Source organism: Fusarium flagelliforme, assembly GCF_020744385.1.
Source record: "Fusarium flagelliforme strain FIESC 12 MPI-CAGE-AA-0113 chromosome Unknown B0J16scaffold_1, whole genome shotgun sequence".
In the NCBI taxonomy this organism is placed as follows: Eukaryota; Fungi; Ascomycota; class Sordariomycetes; order Hypocreales; family Nectriaceae; genus Fusarium; species Fusarium flagelliforme.
In genome coordinates, this window is record NW_025763503.1 from 4,973,707 (window position 1) to 4,993,247 (window position 19,541).

General features: G+C 49.4%; 3 protein-coding genes across 3 annotated transcripts; all 3 read right to left on the reverse strand.

The window, feature by feature from the left end:
- Positions 1–4,600: 4,600 nt before the first annotated feature.
- Positions 4,601–5,478, reverse strand: B0J16DRAFT_329357 (uncharacterized protein). Its single transcript, XM_046126326.1, has 2 exons — positions 4,822–5,478; positions 4,601–4,773 (listed from the first exon to the last, which is right to left on the reverse strand). The coding sequence occupies exon 1, from the start codon at positions 5,213–5,215 to the stop codon at positions 4,982–4,984; it is 234 nt and encodes a 77-aa protein (XP_045989563.1). The 5' UTR covers positions 5,216–5,478; the 3' UTR covers positions 4,601–4,773; positions 4,822–4,981.
- A 10-nt stretch (positions 5,479–5,488) lies between these two features.
- Positions 5,489–7,206, reverse strand: B0J16DRAFT_297211 (uncharacterized protein). The gene is made up of 2 exons (XM_046124454.1): positions 6,746–7,206; positions 5,489–6,692 (listed from the first exon to the last, which is right to left on the reverse strand). Exons 1-2 carry the CDS (start codon positions 6,948–6,950, stop codon positions 5,986–5,988), a joined length of 912 nt encoding a protein of 303 aa, XP_045989564.1. The 5' UTR covers positions 6,951–7,206; the 3' UTR covers positions 5,489–5,985.
- An 8,645-nt stretch (positions 7,207–15,851) lies between these two features.
- B0J16DRAFT_391630 (uncharacterized protein) lies at positions 15,852–18,026 on the reverse strand (the record flags this gene model as incomplete). The annotated part of the gene is made up of 3 exons (XM_046131944.1): positions 15,852–17,461; positions 17,511–17,928; positions 17,980–18,026. 3 exons carry the CDS (start codon positions 18,024–18,026, stop codon positions 16,235–16,237), a joined length of 1,692 nt encoding a protein of 563 aa, XP_045989565.1. The 3' UTR covers positions 15,852–16,234.
- Positions 18,027–19,541: the final 1,515 nt, after the last annotated feature.

The window sequence follows — 19,541 nt, forward strand, 5'->3', positions numbered from 1 at the left end:
TTGCTTTTTGGGGGCACAGGCTGTGTGAAATCTGCTTATGTGAAGATGATAAAGCGTCTCAACGGGCAAAAAGAGTACGTACCGATTCAAGCAGCAAACCACAACGACATGCCATTTGGCCCTTGCCAGAGGGTATGATTGGAAGATCCGTCAATAGCATGACCGATTAATGGGACTTTCGATACCTGCAGCGTATGAATGAGGCCAATGAGGGCTAGTTTGTAATGCAACACCGACCAGAGGGAACCGAAGATGATGAGATTGAGTGATTGATGTTCAGTTTCCACCACTCTTCAGCTGACCTATATCGATTCCCGAAGTCGATCCCGTTCTCACCAAGGCCTAACGTGGCAATGTGACCGAGAAAGAGCAGGGCGATTTCCAAGTTGTTTCCAGACTGACCCAGCAGATCAGGGTGTGGGATATCCAAGAGCTCATTTCCACAACTCCAGTGCTGGTTGTATCAAGCTTGACTCAGTGAACTCAGTGTACTCGTTACGGCGCTCACGATGTGACATGACCTAAAGCAAAGGCTGACTACCAAATGTCGAGAAGCCTGGCAATGACCCTGTCTAGTGATAATATCTTACATGCAGGACGCTGTATCGTCAAAAGTTTCTTTGCCTCTCCTGAGTCAGTTTGCCGCAGAAAGTTGGCAGCCTGGTCAGATTGAAGCTGGGGAACGTTAGGATAATGCTCGGTTGGGCGGCAAAAGCAAATAGGGATCACGGAAAAGCAGTTGCTTCCAGTAAGGGCTGTCTGACAGTCCGGGCAAGGTGGGTTTCGGCGGAGCTTAACGTTTGCATGGTGGCAGGGAAGCGATAGAAACCCTCGTGGAACAGGGTCCTTGTCGATCAATATCCTTGATTGATAGAAGGGATGAATCGCCCCTTTGTCAACGGTGGACAGGTGGATCTCCAAGAAGCCGTCGGCATAACCTTGAGAGGAAAGGGACAGAACAGACAACGGAGTTTCCCGCGGGACACGCCATCGATGTGCCACCCTCAACGCCTCAGCTGTGATCTCGGAGTGTTTGAGGTACTACGAGATGGATCAAGGGTTTGGGTTGGGCGAAGAACGGAGAGAGGGACTGTGGATTGTGGATTGGCCTTGCGGTGACCATGGTGCTTGCTCCGCGGGAGATCCATGTGCAAGTACGAAGAGTAAGTCGCCCGAAGATATCCCATAATTAATTATCGTTTCCAAGAGAATGGGTAGTAGATCGACAATGTGCAACAGGGAATGGAACAAGACCTTGTGTCACATCTCCCACGAGGTGTCCACAGCCTTACAGATGATCGTACACACGGGTAGTGACTGTTTTGATCCCCCGTGTCAGCCAGCGTCTCAAGTTGATGACTCGCTAACCGCATAGCTATTGCAAAGTGTGACATGTCTGCAAGCTGTATTTGTTTTTGCTTGAACTGCCGTGATAAGTCATATCCACTTAATACTGACATCCTCTTTCTGTCCATCTACCAGACCAAAGGGGAAACTAGAATCGACCAAACTTGGCTCAAAGGCGATATGACAGCTGACACAAGACGAGGCTTAGCTGAGTTTGGTCACGGAGTAAATCATAGTGTAATGTAAAGACGGTGAAGGCAAGATGCAACGGTTTCCTGACTCGATGAGAAGCGAGACGAGGTAGTCCCTTGTTGGCATCCGCCGTTGCAGTACCATCGTGAGTGGGTGACAGAATGGAGTGATACTCCTCCTGGCTGCTGTATTGCCGCCATCGGGACGCCAAGAGGCCGCGAGATGAGACGCAGCAATCAGAGTATCAGTGGGCGATCTCAGGGGGAGCAAGAGAGAGTGGGAGAACAGGAAAATGAGTGGGAGAGAGGAATCAAGGTTGTCAAGGTCTGTCCCGGCAGTTGTGTACAGGTTGGCCCATGCGTGCAGCGTAGCGAGTACGATGATGTTTTTGGTGATGATGAGGATGAAAACGATGACGAATATACTGCAAGGTGCAGTACAGTACAGTAGACTAGTTTCCAGTGCATGCATTGCATTGGAAGGGATAGATTTGGTTGGTGATGGAGTCGCGTGCGTGTGTGAGATGAGTTACGAGTAGATCCGGCGGACCAATATCGGCAAAGGTAACATCAGACGATGACAAGTCCTTGGTACCTGCTCTCCTGCCTTCTCCCCTCAGGTTCCTTCCCCTTCTCCTTCTCTTTACCCTTCCTTCCTAATTCTGAGACATAAAATTAGTTGGCCGATGAGATTGGACGCACCTTCCACGATGCGACTCGATATAATACGATAGATAACAGGCTAAGGTGCTAGAAGGTAGGGATGCCCCGTCGATATCACTGTCGTCTGAACTATAAGGCGAAAGATCATCTGTGGTAATTACGGTAGCACAGTGCCTCGAACCTTGGATGAAGATTTATCAGTGCAAGTAGTAATTATTCGGAAGACTCGGCCAACTTGTGATCTTCTGACTACATACAATAACAAAAGAGCCCATCTTTAATCAAAGCAAAGACCATAGAAACCAAGCATGGATATCATGAGTTTGTTGTTGTTGTGGCCTGGTGTTGTTGAACAAGCTTGATCCTGATAGACCATGTGTTTAGGTCCAATGACATCGCTTCTCTACCCGATTTAGGACTGGACTGGCGTGGATTGGAAATCTGGACTAAGTTAGCATCGAGGTACAGAGGTACAAAGTACGTTACGCTACGGCAGTCAGTGAAAGGACATGGAGGGGTGTGGCCCAGCGACGCGGGGCGGGGATCTCCCAGCGAGCCCAGGGATCATGATCACCGCGACACACCCTCCCAGTTTGGTCACCCATTGTGGTTTAGCGTCAAGGCGCTAAAGGCCAGCACCCTTGGAATCTCTAGAAGCGCCCTCGGAGCCGGGGCTTGGGCTGGGGCTGGGGGGAGTGCAACTATTGTCAAACGTCTGGGCGTTAATCCTCACTCTTGGGACGGGATGCGTGCGTGGTCCTGATCCAAGCTTGCAGTTAATTATTGTAACATGTCTAAATCAATCGAATCGACGATAGAAATACCCTGACAATACCTTACACTACCCTAAAATATGAATGGCGTCTTACGTACCCTTCAAGTATCCGTTGCCTGTTGTTCGTAAACAATAGATCTCATCCTTCCCTTCCACAGCTTCGGTGCTCTCCAGACAAGCATCACCCTGGGAGAGGACCATGTTCTTTCATCATTCCTTCAATTGACCCAACGTCTTTCTTTCCTTCTTTGCCCCCTGCGCCCGTTACAATTCAACCGTCGCAGTTCGACTCGAAAAGCTCCCCACTCCCTCCCGTTGCAGACAGGGAGAGAACGTGGCTCCTCGATGAATATCTCCGTGGTACTATCGACAACGCTTCTCAAGGGAACCTTGAGTACCTCTAGACAGACACTGTAGAGTCAAAGCGTAGAAGCATCAAAGAAGAATACCAAGTTTCTAAGCATTTCCCTTTTTTGCATGTTTATGTAATTACGGGTTTGCCGTGTTATTAATATGCACCGAGTGTATAAGTTTGTTCTGTGACACGTGCATTGACGCGTGCGCGTACACGGGACACTTCAAGTCAGAAAAGCTCGGATTGAGGCTATCGTCAGATCAGATCAGATCAGGTCGGGTCAGTCGAGTCGTGTCAGCCCAACCCGACTGGTCACGTCGGTTCAGCCTCCTCCGTCCCATCCCAGCTCGTAAAGAAGAAGGAAAAGTCTATTCTGACATTAGTTAGTACAGTATCCATCGCCCACTCAAAGATCCCACGATTCCTTCACTATGGTCTGTGCCGTTACAAGGCTACCTTAGTACTCAGTCAGTCACTGTAGCGTACGTAGCGTACGTTAGTAGGTAGCGTTGACATTCCGTCAACTAACAGATCTGCGCTTTCCTTTGTTAGGAATCCTCCTCGTGGCCCCTTACCCAGGCCAGCCCAGTTCAGTTTTAAAGTACCGTGTTATTTCTCCCGACGGATTTTATGGTGGATGGATGGATGCTAGGTCTAGTAAATCAGCGCCAACATCAGCCAGCAAGCCAAATGTCTCAGGCGGAATCCCTTAACTTCGGCGATAAAGCAAGATCCATTAGATCTATCATTAATAATTGTACGACTCCTGTCCTATATCACCTCGCTTACATTCATCACTGCAAATCCTTTCTCCTTCTCATGCAGCCATGTAATTTAATATGAGCAGTTGCTCAAAATACCTACCTAATAATATGATCTATCTCCAGTACGTACCATCCGCTATGCAGGTGCCCTGTCAACGATCCAACCAGTCGATCATTTGAGCCCTTGTCCATGTCCATGTCCATGTCCATGTCGCGGATGTCAAAATGGATGGATGTCAATGTCAATGTTAATCCTCTCCTATCCTGGGACATAGACCAAAAAAGACACGAGGCAGGCGGAGTAACAACCCGAACCGGTCTGCCCAGTCTTGACATGAGCATGAGTAACACAACCCCAGGTTTACCCCTACCGCCGCATTCCATTTTGGGCGACTTGCTACTCTTCTGGTCAGGCTCATGTTCCGCCAACACTCTTTCATCGACAAAGGGACCCAATCTCTCGGGGCACTTTTTGTTTTTAATTCCTTCGTAATCGGACCTTGTGCTAGACTAGACTGTGCCGCCCTGCTGGGATCCTCCTGTCCTTCAACGGGTATCCGTCAACTACTGTACTGTACTGTACTGTACTGTACCTAAGGTTGCATTGCAATGATATGATAAACAAATAAAACAACACACGCGAGTCAACGACGTCACTTCGCTCGACAATATGGGTCCCTTTTGAATGAGTGAGACATGATCCGTTCATGCGTCAAAGACCCTTACCTGCCCTGCCGCCTGTCTAGTTGCCTACCGCCGCAGATGCCGATGCAAGTGCAAATGCAAATGCAGATGCAGTGCAGACTAGGCAGACTTGTTGTATTGTAGATAAATCTTGTCTGTCGATGCAGTTGTTGCTCGGTTCTGATTGTGGTCCTAGTTCCAGTCAAAGAGTCGCTAGAGATGGAGGCGTCCTGGTCATCGCTTCAGCGGTCAGCATAACTATAGTAACTGCTGACACTTTGCATTCTTCTCGTGGGGTCCGAGTCCTACCAACGGTTTCTGTATGTATTCGTAAGTTGATTTGACTCGATAAACCGACATAACCAACATACCTAGTACCTAGCCAACCTAAATAACCAAAATTACCAACAAGCACAAGCAAATTGAACCCCCGCATTCAAGGTTGCCATCCTCTTCTCTATTTTGCCGTCCCATCTTGTCCCTGTATACCCTATCAGCCGGTGTTATTACCGCAAAATACCACTCAATGTCCATGCTGTCCAGTCTAGATGTCCCCGTCTCCGGCATCTCCTCCACCCACCATTGGTCAATGTACGCTAATATCAGAAATATCGGTAAAGCATTTGCCCGAGCTAATTTACTGCGCTGTAGCAGGTTACATGCATCCGGATCGGCTTGTGAATCACGGTTTGTGGGAGCAAAGATTATTGTCATGTTTGGATATTCGCGGCTTCGAGGCCTGCATTGTATTGAATTGTAGTTTCTTTGGCGTTCCCGCCTCGACTCAAAATAGTCGATCCATCCTCTTTCCTCGAGGAAAATAAAATAATACTAAACGCCGTGCAAGATGCTTCGCTAGATTCTCAAGCCGGTTTCCACCTCTGCGCCTTATAAAATGTCCACAGCTTCTCCCAAAAAATAATGACAAGTTCCGCCGATAAGTAGTAGTAGTAAAAACATGATACACCGTACTTCCAGAAATACAAACTATCGCCATGGAGGAAAGTGGATATCCCTTTCCTCCCACTTTTCTCCAGTTATCCGCGACGCCAAGCCAGTAAAGTCCTTTATACACAGGTCTACAGTGTTCCCATGACACTTTGCAGACCAGATTCATTCAGGTCGGGTCGGAAAAGTGCCCGCTGAGCTTTTCTTCAAATTCGTCCCTCTTCGTTTAACCATCTCGTCGTGTGGAGACAAAATCCCTCATCCTCTAATCACCGATCCGTTGAACTCGAAGCTGTGGCAGCCCCTCTCGTGACGCTTCATGTTGCTGCGTACACTGAAAGCCTTGCCGCAACCGGCATGCGGGCACTTGAAAGGCTTCTCTCCGGTGTGGGAGTGGCTGTGGATCCTGAGACTGCTGGGTCGGCTGAAGGCCTTGTTGCAAGTCGGGCAGATATATCGATCCTGGCTTTGTGGGAAAGCAGCAGCACCAGTTGGGTTGAGGTAGTGGTGATGTTGCCATGGGTTGGAGCCTGATGGAGCAGGTGCTGGCATGGTCACTGAAGGAGGGTATGCTTGAGGAAGAGGGCGCTGGTAGTATGGGTTGAGCTCAGGAGGCTGAGCGGCGGAAGTAGGTGCCTGAGCCGGAGGGTAGTAAGCGCCTACTGGCGGAGGGTTGGCGTAAGTCGCGGGATGAGGCTGGTGAGTATAAGGAGCTGGGGCGGGAGGCGTTGCTCGAGGGATACTTGGAACTGGTGCTTGACGTTGAGCATCGGCTTCTAGTGGAGGGGTGGTCTCGTAGTAGTATGCCCTTGGAGTGGCGCCTTGGTATGGCTGGCTGGCGTGTTTTCTGGGAGGAGAGCTGTAACTTTCGAATGAAGTATCTGTGCTCATAGGTGGTGTTGGGGGAAGTCCTCGATGCGATGACCTGGCCCATTCTGATCCACCTCGGCTGTGTGAAGGGGCAACTGTTTGATCGTAAGCCAACTATGCGTGCGAATAATTTGATAATATGACTAACCTTCAAATCGAGGAGAGTGTTGTCTTGAAGTGGGAGAGGACTCGCTAGTAGGTGAGCCGGCATCGGCCAAACCCAAAAGGTTTGAGATGGAAGGCAGAGAGCACTTTTGTTCCTCCATTGGGGGCGAGGGAGGTGAATACAAATTGTGTCGGGTTTCTTGTTGTGTGTAGTGGTTAGGCATATAAGATGCAGTTGCGGAACGCATTGGCAAGTTGTCTCGGGATTATTAAGACTTTGCTTGTAGACGTAATCGAAGCAGTTGAGTCGGCGGTGACCAGTTTATTAAGACAAGTAGAGTGTCGATCTGGTGAAGGCCGTTGGTATTAAAATGTTGTGATGGAAAAGGCACGTATGGGAATTAATGTAAGCCTGTTGATGTTTTCAAAGTCGTGTTCGATATGAAGAGTTGTATAAGAAGCTCCTGCTAAATGTGAAATAGTCGGGGGCTTGGGAACTTAAGTAAGTCTTTGGTGTGGGAAAGGAACCTGTCAAAGGGTGGAGGAGACCCGTCTATCAGATCTGAGGACCGTAGACTTGTTTTCATGCGCATACGCCCCCTCCAAAAGGGCCTTTCGAGCGCAGCTGTCACAAAATTGAGAGTGGAGCCAAACCGGTGCATTCAAATCCTGGGATTGAAGGGAATCGTTGGCAACGGAACAGGGTCGCAAAGGGGACGATAAACAAGGGCAGGGGCTGAAAGATACTGACGGGAGGTTCCCTGATGCCGCTCGATGGGTCTAACCTCTTGAGTTTGTGTCGAGTAACTGTTCCGGCAGTCATGTACAGTATCCACTCATAGAGGAAATGCTGTGACGACTCTGATGGTGATCTCGAGCAGGGGAGGGGCGGCTTGCAAGTCGACGTCGGATCCAAGGGGGGGAGTGGGAGAAACTCAACTACGCATCTGCGTGTGGGTGTGAGTGAGATCCACGAGCAAGTGTGTGTGCGAGAAGGCTTGGCCATGCGCCAGGATAATCGTGGATCGCCCCGTGGTCAAACGGTCGATAGATTGGTACGTACCCAGAGGGAAGAGGAGGTACGTACATGCCGACTGGCTGTGAACCTTCATCCCTGCTGTCTCGACATGGCTTTCGTGAGGTCTCATTTGCCTGTGTCGATGCCATCGAAGACAATTACATGTTCCGTAACTATTCTCTCCCCTGGCGCTCAACGACCGTGCCCTTTCCGCTCCAAAATCTCTACCCTCTCATCTCAAATGGATCGTGCATTAAGTTCGCCGAACAAGGCGGTAGTGTTTGTGCGTCGCGACCTTAGCCCCAACTCACGCAGAAGTCATTTTCCGGCGCCGGGACTCCCACGCGCCCGGCCGAGATAGGGCGTCCTCCTAAACCTCGGCCAAGTGTGCCATCCCGGGCGCCGCGCTGCAGCGACTCCCGGGCACCGTTTCCCTATTCGGTGTCAGAACCGTTCTTAGTGCTCAACTCTCGTTCCATCCTGGTTTCGTCTGTGGCCATCCTGCGTGTAGAAGGTGCAGATGCTTCCAATCGCTTACCCCAGAGCTTGTCCAACACCCGTCCAAATTGATTGGCAGACACTCAGCGCTTCTTCATATATGTATTTGGGTTGTATTTCAATTTCTTGCATGTTGATGATTGAATCGACAAATATTGAGATTTCGAGCAATATATGGCAGCCGGTCCTATGGAATCGTTTTATTTCTGCGGTTTGCTGGCTGACCGCTCAGTCACCAAGTACCGTACCCTCATTCCTACGCTCCCTTGGTTCATACTCGGGGCCGTTTCAAATCACGCCGAATGGCCCCCTGATCCAATCATCAATTGCCGCTTTCAGTGATCCCGACGATTTGGTGCGAGCAACAGTGGAGGAATTTCCTCGTTACTACGTTGTTGAAACGCCGAAAATCCAAATCTTTGATCGTTATGAATTCTCCATGGTTCGTGAAGCAAGCAAAGTTGGCTGGCGCAACAATGGCGTGCCGGCACTGAATTAAGGTGGTGGTATTGGTGCGATTGTCGTTTGGGCAGCAGCCACGTTTCCAGTGACCTTTTCGTTTTCACCTCTGTCGTCACTGGTAAGCAGGCTAATTTGGATGATCGTCGTTTTAGCGGGCGCCTCCCCTTCCTCGCTTACACTGGCGGGATTGCTTGGCGTAGGGTTCAGGAGGTGGGTGTGTAGTTGCTAGCGATCGACCAAGCTTCTTCATGAGGGGACAGGGGATGAAGCCAAGCGTTCAGTGCCCTGCCCTTACCCTGCCCTGGCCTGTTGGCTTCTCCAGGCAGTTGGTTCAGAGCGACAACCAAGATTCCCGGTTCGCGAGTCATGAGTATCGCTGCTGGTGCGTGTAACTTTCAGATCCCTGGCCATAGAGTCAGGCCTTCGAAAGTGTTTCGTCTGAAATCCAGAGTGACACCAAAAACTTGAACCTGCCGGTTCGAGGAACATTTATCCAGCTTGACTAATTGGTGGTGAGTACATAATAAACTTGGCAAATGTTGCTGAGACAAAACAAGACAAGCCGTCCAAGACCGCGCGTGTCAAACTTTAAGCGACAACACGTGCCAAGTCCCTTTCGTTGCTTTTGCCATGCGATTAACAGCCACGCTGCTGCAAGCCACGGCTGGGTCGAGTCATAATTGTATGATGCAGTATTGGCCGAAAAAGGGCTTTCGTCAATTTGCCCACAGCTTTGGGACAATCGTCTTGTTCTCGGCAGAATAGCGCAGCCTTACTAAGGATGCTGATGAAATGGTGTAGTCATTCGCCTAGAGTAGCAGTTCCTCTGAACGCCTTTCTCGGATTGGATGATGACACAATTTGAGCAAGATATCTGATATGCATAGTCGATACGGCTGTGCATGCTTTTCCAACTAGGTCGATTGGTTCGCCAGTATCTCTCTACGGCCAGTGTGATTGCTTACTGTTCCCAGGTGCTATCTGGCAGCTGCAACACAGATCCTATCCCGGGCAGCTGTCCACATGCTCGACATGGCTTTCTTGGCTGTTGGAATTAGCATCTTTTGAGTTCCATTGACCCAAACGACGTCATCATCAATTCCTGCACTGCTTGATCCTCATTACCTTTTCCGGACCATATGACAATGCTACTCATCTTCAAAACCACGGCAGTTGCGAGACACAGTCGGCTCAGCCGTCGGTGGTCTGTGGGATATGGGATGGCTAATGATCAACGGGACATCATATGCCAGCTATGATTTCCAGCTATGATTCCTGCGTTGATAGAAAGTTGCAGAGTGACTGAAGCGCCTCGAACTTGAGCATCGTGATCTCAAGATCTCCCCACTTGGAAACGTTTAAGTCTCTGAGTTCTCGACAGACCATCGAAATGGCGGAGTTTGATTCGAGATTCGGTGGACGCGATGTTATGAACGTGCGAGAATCTTAACTAAGATCTAGCGGAGGGGTTTGCGCCGATGTCAAGTTTTGGCCATATGGTCTATACAGACACAGGCGGTGATACCTGCATAGTGCTGCCTTATCGCATGACATATTGAGATTCGAGATAGGGCAAAGACACGGGCTGGCCGGACTGAGTATTCGGGTCGTATACTATCAGGGCACGTCCATAGTTAGTGTCGTCTGGTATCAAGGCATCAGCTGGGGAAACAATGTAAATCGGTCCACCTGAATCTCATGTTTGACGGGAATCTACTGGCGGTCTACCAACCAACCTCAATCTCCATCAGCGGAGACCCAAAATGTTCATTAAGGGCGCATTCGGCATTTGTTTTGGGGGTCTAGGAAGCTATCACTTGATGGTCAGTAATGAACAAATTGGCGCATTAGTCTAAGCGCACAGAACACACCGATTACGTATGTACCGAAATTAGCTGGGTACCAGCCGACCGGCAAGCATAGCGGGATGATGATAATGGTGGGATCTGGGTCGCTGATTGAGTTCTGATTGGTGAAGAAGGGCCATGTAACTCGCCAGGATCCTTTCCAGAACTTCTTAATAACAGAACAAGGTTTTGGCTTGAGGAGAATCCGTCGATCGGTACATCCAGCCTCGTGCAAGGCTCATCGAGGTAGTGTTGAGCAGCTCCTATGGTATAGGGTGTCAGAAGAAATGACCGCTAAAAGCATAAGAGACGAAATAGTTTAGCCAGTTTATGCCTGCTTAGACATGCTCTTAGGTTATTTTATTTTGGCAACCTAAGCCTTAGAGGATAATTCTTCTGTTACCTGCCTGGGTGGTCATTTGAAAAGGACGAAAGAGAACAAACGGTCTCGAGATGACAGACAGATAGTGGATCGCTGGTGTCAGGCGGTAGTCTATTGCATCATTGGTAAGCCAAAATCGAGGGAAGCACCTGCCTACCCGAAGTACCTATAATTCAGCTCGAGATTGGATGAACCTGCTCATTGCACCTTCTTTCTGTGCATTGCATGCATCGAGTTGTGGAAGGTGCGCAGAGTACAGACGGCATTGAATCATGGGAATGCATGCATGACAGAGCTCTTTCCCATCATCAACACCACAACCAAAAGGAGATGCGTGCAGAAATGCCGCTCGACTGCGGAGGCAGGCACTGACCACTCGACATCCACATCTTGCCTACCATTTTGGGACACGCCATGTCTCGCCCGAAAATTAAGCGAGCTTACGCCCTGAAACGCTGGCCTCTAGGGGGACGGAGCGAGCCCCTACTGTATTACAGTAATGCTCCTGTAGTACAGCGTTTTGTCTTAGCTGACGGACAATATTGACCCCTCTAACACTCCAACTCGGGTTGATGCGAAATGAGATTCGGATCACCTTTATGTTATTAGTCAGGCCTTACGACATCGAAAACGATCGTCCATGCTTTTTTCGGCTCTATTGGCACCTGCTCAGATACCTAAACCTAAAACATGATGGGATGCTCCTTGGTAGAGCAATACTAAGTCAATACAACACGAAGTTTGGGAGACGGCAAGATACTAACACGGACCCCGAAACAGCCTCACAGATTGAATCTCTACCAGCATGCTGCCTGAACTCGTTCGCAGCTTCAGTCACGTCCGCTCGATATCAGGTACTTCCTTGTTTGACAACCGCCTCTCCCGCTCAAGAAGTTCGGACGAAATACGCCCTCCAGCCACTATCGAGATCGCTGCAAGCACCTTCTAGGCATTTCCATCGCAGCCTCGACGTTTATCGACGACATATGTACTGTACGCAACGAGGCATCATATCGCATGCCCATCTACGAATATACCCATGAACTCGTTTGCATCAACAACCCTGACGGATATCTCCGGGTTATAATTGGCCAGTGCCTTCAAACGATCAACCTGACATCTTGTTTGGGAAAAGAATACCCAAGCACCAACCGTCCCACGAGGATTTTCCAGTGATCTTCAGAGACGGCGGCGATCAGCAGGGGCTACCCTTGCCTAGCTATCCCAAGGCGCTGGCCACGCGAGATGGATTTATACTCGATTTGGCGGCACCACGCCCCTCACACCCCTCCTCCGCCCTGCCTCCACTCGTCATGATGGCCTGATTTTAATCTCTTGCGTACCTGCTAAACTTGTCGAGGGTGTAAGTTCCGCCTCTGGTACTTGCTCCTAGCCTGCCCAAAGAGACGCGGGCGCGTTATTGGGGTTGAGGCTTATTCACAAGACTAAAGTCACTAACAACCAACTGTGAACCGCTTTAGCATTCTGCTTCCACGTTCGGCTGGGCTTCTGGCTTGTGAATTGGCTGCGCTAGCACGACTGCCGAGGTTGATCAGTGACTAACGGACCGACAGCGCCAGACCCCTTCAAACTCAAAGCACCTGTCATTACATGGCCATCGTGGCAGGGTACCTATTCTACCTGGGGCTATTGTTTGCATACATACACAGAGCGTTAAGTCAGCAGAAGCGAAGCACTGCACGCACAGGAGTACATACTACGCCTCTTGTCTGCATCCTCCGATTAAGCAGTGCATCAACACCATCATCGCCAGGCTTCATCCACTTTACTAACTCCATTATGGCGAGCAGGATCCCGGTTCGAGGATAGATTCATTTCCTCACCACGGCTTCTTCCGTTCTGGTCTTTCTTCCAGATTTGATGCTACAGTTTGTTCTGTTACCATCTGCCAGCTTTCGATCCCTGGCCCGAGAGTCTGGCGCCCCTAAACCTGGCGACCGTTATCACTCCCCACACGACGATGAGATTGCCCCTTTGGGTAACTCTGGTCCGTGTCAGGGAAACTTGATCGACTTCATCCCATGTTATAAAGCGCAACATAAGCCTTTATTGTCAAGGGTCTCCATGACCGGAACTTCCCGTCGTAACTTTGTTATTGTTCTTCCTCAAATCAGTTCATTACTCAAGGATCGCCGGGACGTCAGACCCTTAACCCAGCTTTGCCGACTCGGGATCTGATCTGTTGAGGAAGGGCCTTGGATTAGTCGTCGCGGGCGCTGCGACTTGTTTTCGTGAAGAATATGTCAAGGTTCTTACTGTCAACTTCAAGAAAATGACCGAACAGGGACACTGCATTAGGCTCTCCTCAACTGGCTCGTTTGAGAATAGTTTCCTCGAACCGGTTCCAGTTATTGCCCTTGTTGCCAATCCCCAAACGCTCAAACTCGGGCCGTTGAGCTTACCATAGCATCACTAGTGGGCGTGCGACATTCTGTGATCCCCTTTGCAGCAGGATCAGGATCAGGATCAGGATCAGGATCAGGGGGTACATCTTGAGAAACGTTTTTGGAAAGACAGTGACCTTTCACGTCATATTGTACGCCGAGAATCTTGCTCCAAACATCACAAGTAATGATTCAGATGAGCGTCTCCAGCTTTGAAACGATAACTGACGTCCCAGTTTCCAAATGACAACACTACCCGGGCGTGGCGGGACCAGAGGAGTCAATAAACACGAGTGCACTGCCAAAATCCAAGGATTCCCCTATGGCAATGAGGATCGAGAATCGTGGAGAGCCCAGATGAGTTGCCAAGCACATATCCTCCTTCTGAAGTGGGATATTACATGCTGATGCTACACGGAGACACTGCTGGTGGCTGTGACGAATGTCATGTGTCGTTTTTTTTTATTAACTTGAGCCTGACGGCTAAATAGGATCACGGCCCGGGGCTGTCATAGAGGGCAAAGATCGCGTGGGGATGTATGATCTTGATGCCAACCCGTTCTTTCGAAAGATGCACACTGGATCATCTTCGCGCAAGAGGATGTCCCACTGGAGCTTTAGATGATCTCTTGATGTGCCATTATGGCGGAGACACGTTGATCTTACTAGGCTAACAGACAGGGCAGGCCAAACAGGAGGGAGGGCAGGGACGATCGGGGATGGGGAACGTTCGGATGTTCAGCACTATCACATTTCAGATGCCTCCTTGCTGACACCCATTGATTCATTCGAGGGAGACGTGGCCAGAACCGACAGCTTCTCAGACCTTGGATCATGACTGGCAAGACCTGCAGGCCGCACCTTTTGTCCGTAACAACAGCCACTCACCGGTCTAAGCATAGCCGCATACCTGCGAATTATGTGCGTATCGTTGCCATAAGCTATAGGGGTAGCTTCAAGCTCCCCGTGTTTTTTTTTAAGCGCCTCAAGGATACCCTTTGCTAAAGGGTAACGGTTCTGTAACCCTGCCTGAGTACAAACCCACCTGTTGACTTGGATCCTGGTGTTTCAAAACCCACCGACTTATGTAGTATCGACCACGGTTTTCGGGAATTTGGTTACTTATTAAAGTTTCCAAACAATATTTGTTTGAAATTACACCTGCCAGGTCCTGGTGAAGCCCTGGACACTGAACGGATATCGGACCTGTGACCCGATAATTTCTGCTGCAATACGATGCCCGTAACGACAGCCTGACTGTATGTACAGTACGTTCTTGCGGTTATCCCAACTCGGCAAGGGAGGACGGTGTTTACCTGTGATTGCCACGGTCCGTCAACGGGTATGTTCCGGAACCGTTGAGCGAGTCCCCCTTGCTTCGTTAGTACTGGGATTTTCTCCATGTGGCTTCCCATGCAGTCACTATCAACCAGAGACATTTACACGAAAGAAAAAACATGGTTTTGAGACAATGCAATCTCGACCACAGCAATTGAGGCTTGTTGCTAGTTAGCCAGCCACCTCATGGCAGGGCGTGGCAAAATTCTGTGGAGTGCCATCAAAATGACGACTCCAGAGGAATGTGGTGATGGACCGGATGTAACTTCTTGATACAGTATGTGCATACATGCATACATGCTTAGCGCCGACTACTATTCATAGCCGTCGATCATCACATTTACGTCTCAGACACATTCCAAAGGCACGATCAAATTCGTACATAAGCACCAAAGGACGTGAGGAGAGAACAAGCCACAAGGTCTCATCACAATGGCAAATTGATGGAGAAAACCCATGTTCAAGCCAAAGGGTAAGCGACGATGTTTGCTTTTGTCGGGTGCGTCGCTTCCTGTTGATTCATATCCGATCGTCGGCCCCCATCGTACGACCATCTCGCATTGCTTTTTGCCGGTCTGTCGTTGTCAGCATGGAGTACAAAGATACATGTCACGAATTGGACGACGAAAAACGAAAAAGGGAAAACGCAAAAGAAAAGAAGACCGATCCGCAACGCTCTGCGGGTGAAATGAAACGGTGCAGCCGCCCACACAGAGGACTACTGTACTCTATTCTACCCTGGTAAGATGCACGATATTGCTTTTTACCGCGCCTTGGGAGCCGTCTGTGCTGCTATGTAGCACACGGCACGCATTGACCCTTCTACATATACTTAACGTTTATGTGTGTGATACTTTCCGCTGATGGGCCGGGCCTTGTGCCCTACCGATCGATAGTCCAGCTCTTATGCGTGGTGATGCTGCCTCGGCGGCCTGCATGTCTCAGATATCACATGGACCTGTGAGGGAGCAGAGAAAGAAGGGGCGGGGATGACCTAAACCGTTGGCTAGTCTACAGTACTAGTTGCGATGATTATTCCCCTTGAGACTCTTTATGTAGATCTTAAATGATGTGTACGTTTTGAGAAGTACTGCATTATAGCCCCCCAGCTGTCACATATACCTACACTAATGCAGCTTGCAGCGAATGCGAGGTTGAAGACAGGCAAGGAACAGGAGTCGAGACTGTTAGTCTGACAGACAAAATGCAACGGCGCTGAGTCAAGACCCATCATTGACTTTAGACTGGATCTTTGATGCGTGGGACGAGAAACAAATAGTTTGATCAGTCAACATTCTACGTTCCTTCGTAGTTTCACCTAGACTCAAGCTCGTTTATTACGAGCTGGGGCCAGAAACACGAGTGCTATATCAGGAACCCAGCTCGTGAACTAGCACAAAATCTTCCAGGTCTATCTCTGCCGGCTGCAACAATCCCCAGCAATGCTACTCAATCGTTCATAGCAAATAGTCTCAGTCTTGGCTCGTCGCTTACTGCTCAGTCTGGCCGCCCAACCACACTCCGGGTTCTGGAATGGTACGGGGAGTAGATGTGCGTTCCGCGCGAGATGTCTGATACAGTATTACAAGTTCGTGCGCTCATCGGAGGTGTAGTTGAGGGGAACCTCTTCGTCATCGCCGTGACAAGAACATGTAGAGCCGCCTGTAAGATCAGGGGTCACAGGACTGTGACGGTTACCTTCGTGGGACTCCCCGGTTGTGTCGATGTTACCGTCCCAAATGTCTGGTTCTGAAACCTTCGAGCCCGTCGATGAGGATGATGACTGTGAGGGGTGCCGGTGTGAGATCGCAGAACGAAACAGAAATGTTCCTGGATCTCTGGACTCAGCAGGGGCGGCATGCTCAGTCGGGTCAGGAGGTGTTGGGTAAGTGGTGAATACCACATCCCTCAACAGGCCAAGGAAGGTAGGGCGTTGAAGGAGTAGCGGCTCATATTCTAGGCCTCTAGCAATATCCCTCTCTCGACAGAGTCTCCGCGGGTGCGAACCACATCTGGAACACTGTTTGCCTGTGAATGCGAGAGGAATGTTCACAGCTGCAGATCGACGAGGGTTGACTTCTACTGCTCTCCGTTTCCTGAATACAGGCCTTGTAAGCCACTTAAAGACCCAAGAGCCTGGACCAGCTGTTCGCCTTCCATCGACGCATGGCCAGCAAAGGCATACAGCATACGACTCCCGAAATGCCTGCTTGTATACCAGAGATGTGTGATCGTGAAAGGCGGTCTCTTCCCTGGGAATGTGAGAGGGACTTGGAATGTTCAGCACTAGGCCCCCGAATGTGTCACTGCAGAACCGACGGCACTCCCTAGGCGCCAGCATGTGTGTTCTCCATACAAGATCGATGTCGAGATATGTGAAGCCTAAACAAGCTGCTTCCGACTCTTCGATTGGCCCTAGACACTGCGCTAGAGTCATGAGCCTCCTGTAGCGTTTGACAGAGGGCCTGAATCCGCGTTCATTGTCTAGAGAAGACGTGTGCATCCGATGCCAGGAGAACTGAAGAACCCGCCCCGCCAGATCGAATTGACGCTGCACAGCTAAATGGAAGTTATAATGGAAATTCCATTCACCGTCCGGCCTTGTGATCATATGTGATATCCGCTTATTGTAGAATATATCGATCACTTTTTGCGTAGTGTCATCAGTGTCCTGTCGGTTGGAGACATAGTCGACCGCCATATTCATAAAGGTGAGAACATCTGCCCCGTTGTAGACCTGATGAATTTTACTCATGCAATCCCATGAGGGATGGAATTCTCCAGATTCATCACTCTGGAGGGCATTCGACTACAACAGAGTCAGACACTGGTATGACAACAAAGTCGACAAGACTCACCAACGCATCGGAATTCCACCGAGAAAATTCAAGTTTAGTTGCGTCAACGAAGACTGTCCATTCGACTGGGTCTTGGAGAAACGTGTGCCATACGAGAAGGACATCGAGCGGAGGAGTATGCGTGTTAAGATCGACACGACCCGAAAACGATGCTTCAAACCATTGTATCATTCGACGAATGCTCGCATTGATATAGCACGTCCATGCTGCTTCCTCATCAACCTCATTTCTCACTGCCCATGCATTGACTTTGGACTTGATGAGGATGAAGTGTTCCAAGAGATGGCAATGAAGGAACACATCTCTTTCTTTGACCGATACCTCGATGAGTGTTTTGGGAGGCTGCGCTTTGTTTAGCTTGGTGTACGACGGGGAATACCTTGAGAAAGATCGTTGAATAAAATCTTGCAATTGATTCCTACGAGTGTTAACACATGCACAGAACTATGGGACTGCTTGTTCGACATACTTCAGGGACATGTAACAGTGCTCCCGAGGGAGCCGTGGACCAGCCATGTTCGGACCGACGAGCTGAATGACCAAGAGCAAAGGGCAATGTCAATGGTAATAGAGGTAGATATGTTGAATGGGGCACAGGAAAGATGGTCAAGGCAGTATAAACTGTTATCCTGAGTGGTGATGATGTGATTGAGCTAGTATAGCAATGGAAGGGAACCGATATTCTGCCCATCAGCAACTATGCTTGTTGGATATAATGTATTTAAAAGGGAGAAAGTCTCGGTTTAAATAGTTCCTGAGATACAAGCCTCGCCGGCCATCCCAGCCATTCGCAAGGCTTCAATGGTAATGTCGTTCGTGGCAGGCACTACTGTCCAGCCGAGTGGTGCCTGACGGTCCTTGTACGGAACTGGCAGAGAATTAACTCAGTCGTCAATGAAAGAGTGGCTCGCTACATTCAACCAAACACAAGAGAAAGGTTACAATGGCTAAAATATGAGGCAAATGAGTGAGTGTATCAAGTAATGGCGGCATTGTAGTTCTGTGTCGTCTCCTTGCGCGGAAGTATGGCCAATCGCATGGAGTGTAGGATCAACTCAAACGAGCCACAACTTGAGTCACACGACCAAGAAATATATATTCCCTTTCTGAATGGCCCAAGGTAGTAAAAGGGGTGACGGACAGGTAACTGAGTCGGGACGATGGAGCAGTTTGCTAAAAAACGTCAACGGCTCTCTGTCTACTCGGTGATTCCGATGGTATGACCAGCTCTCTGGGAAAGGTATTGTCTAATTAGACGGTTAATCCAATGACTTGTTCACAAAAGTCTATATCTTCCCGAGAAAGAGCATGGCTTGAAGCCCTGTTGGCAGAATCGGGACTGCTAACGGGTTCAGTCTGGATAAAGTTTGCGAAACAATATGATAGCACAGCAACCAGGCGCTTGTACCAGGCATTCCTCGTTCAAATCAAGACTAAGTTATGAGAGATAGCCGCGTTGACCAATAAACTCCGGATATCGGGTAGTTGACCAAGACTTGTCGAATAGGCGACGAGGCCACCATATTTCTGCTTCACAAGAACAGTCGATAAACCCAAGCGTTCACCACCAAGATCTCAGTCTTAGGTAGAGTAATTAGGAGTTGATATGATACAACCACTTGCGTATGATGCTTTGAACTCAAACTCCACAGAAGCGGCGCAAAAGTGATATTGAACAACAGATACCATGTACGAAGACCGGCCGCCAGCAAACTCGGAAGAACGTGAGTAGGCCCGAAAACAATATATAATTAGAAAAATCTCCAACTTAATAAAGAAAGAGGCAAAAAGAAAGCAGAGGCAAAAAAGAAATACATACAACACCGGGGATTCGCTGGTCGTCACCGACCCAACTACTAATCCAGCGCTTCGAAGCTTGACTATGGGAGAGCGGACGGGATCCCGTATTTTCTTCGAGCTTTGGTCGTATGTGCTTTATTGTCTTGTTCTTGTGGGTTATCTTGTGTTGAGGGAACGCTGTTGGTGAGTACTCGGAGCCTTGTCGTTCCTTGTCGTTCCTTGCCGAAACGA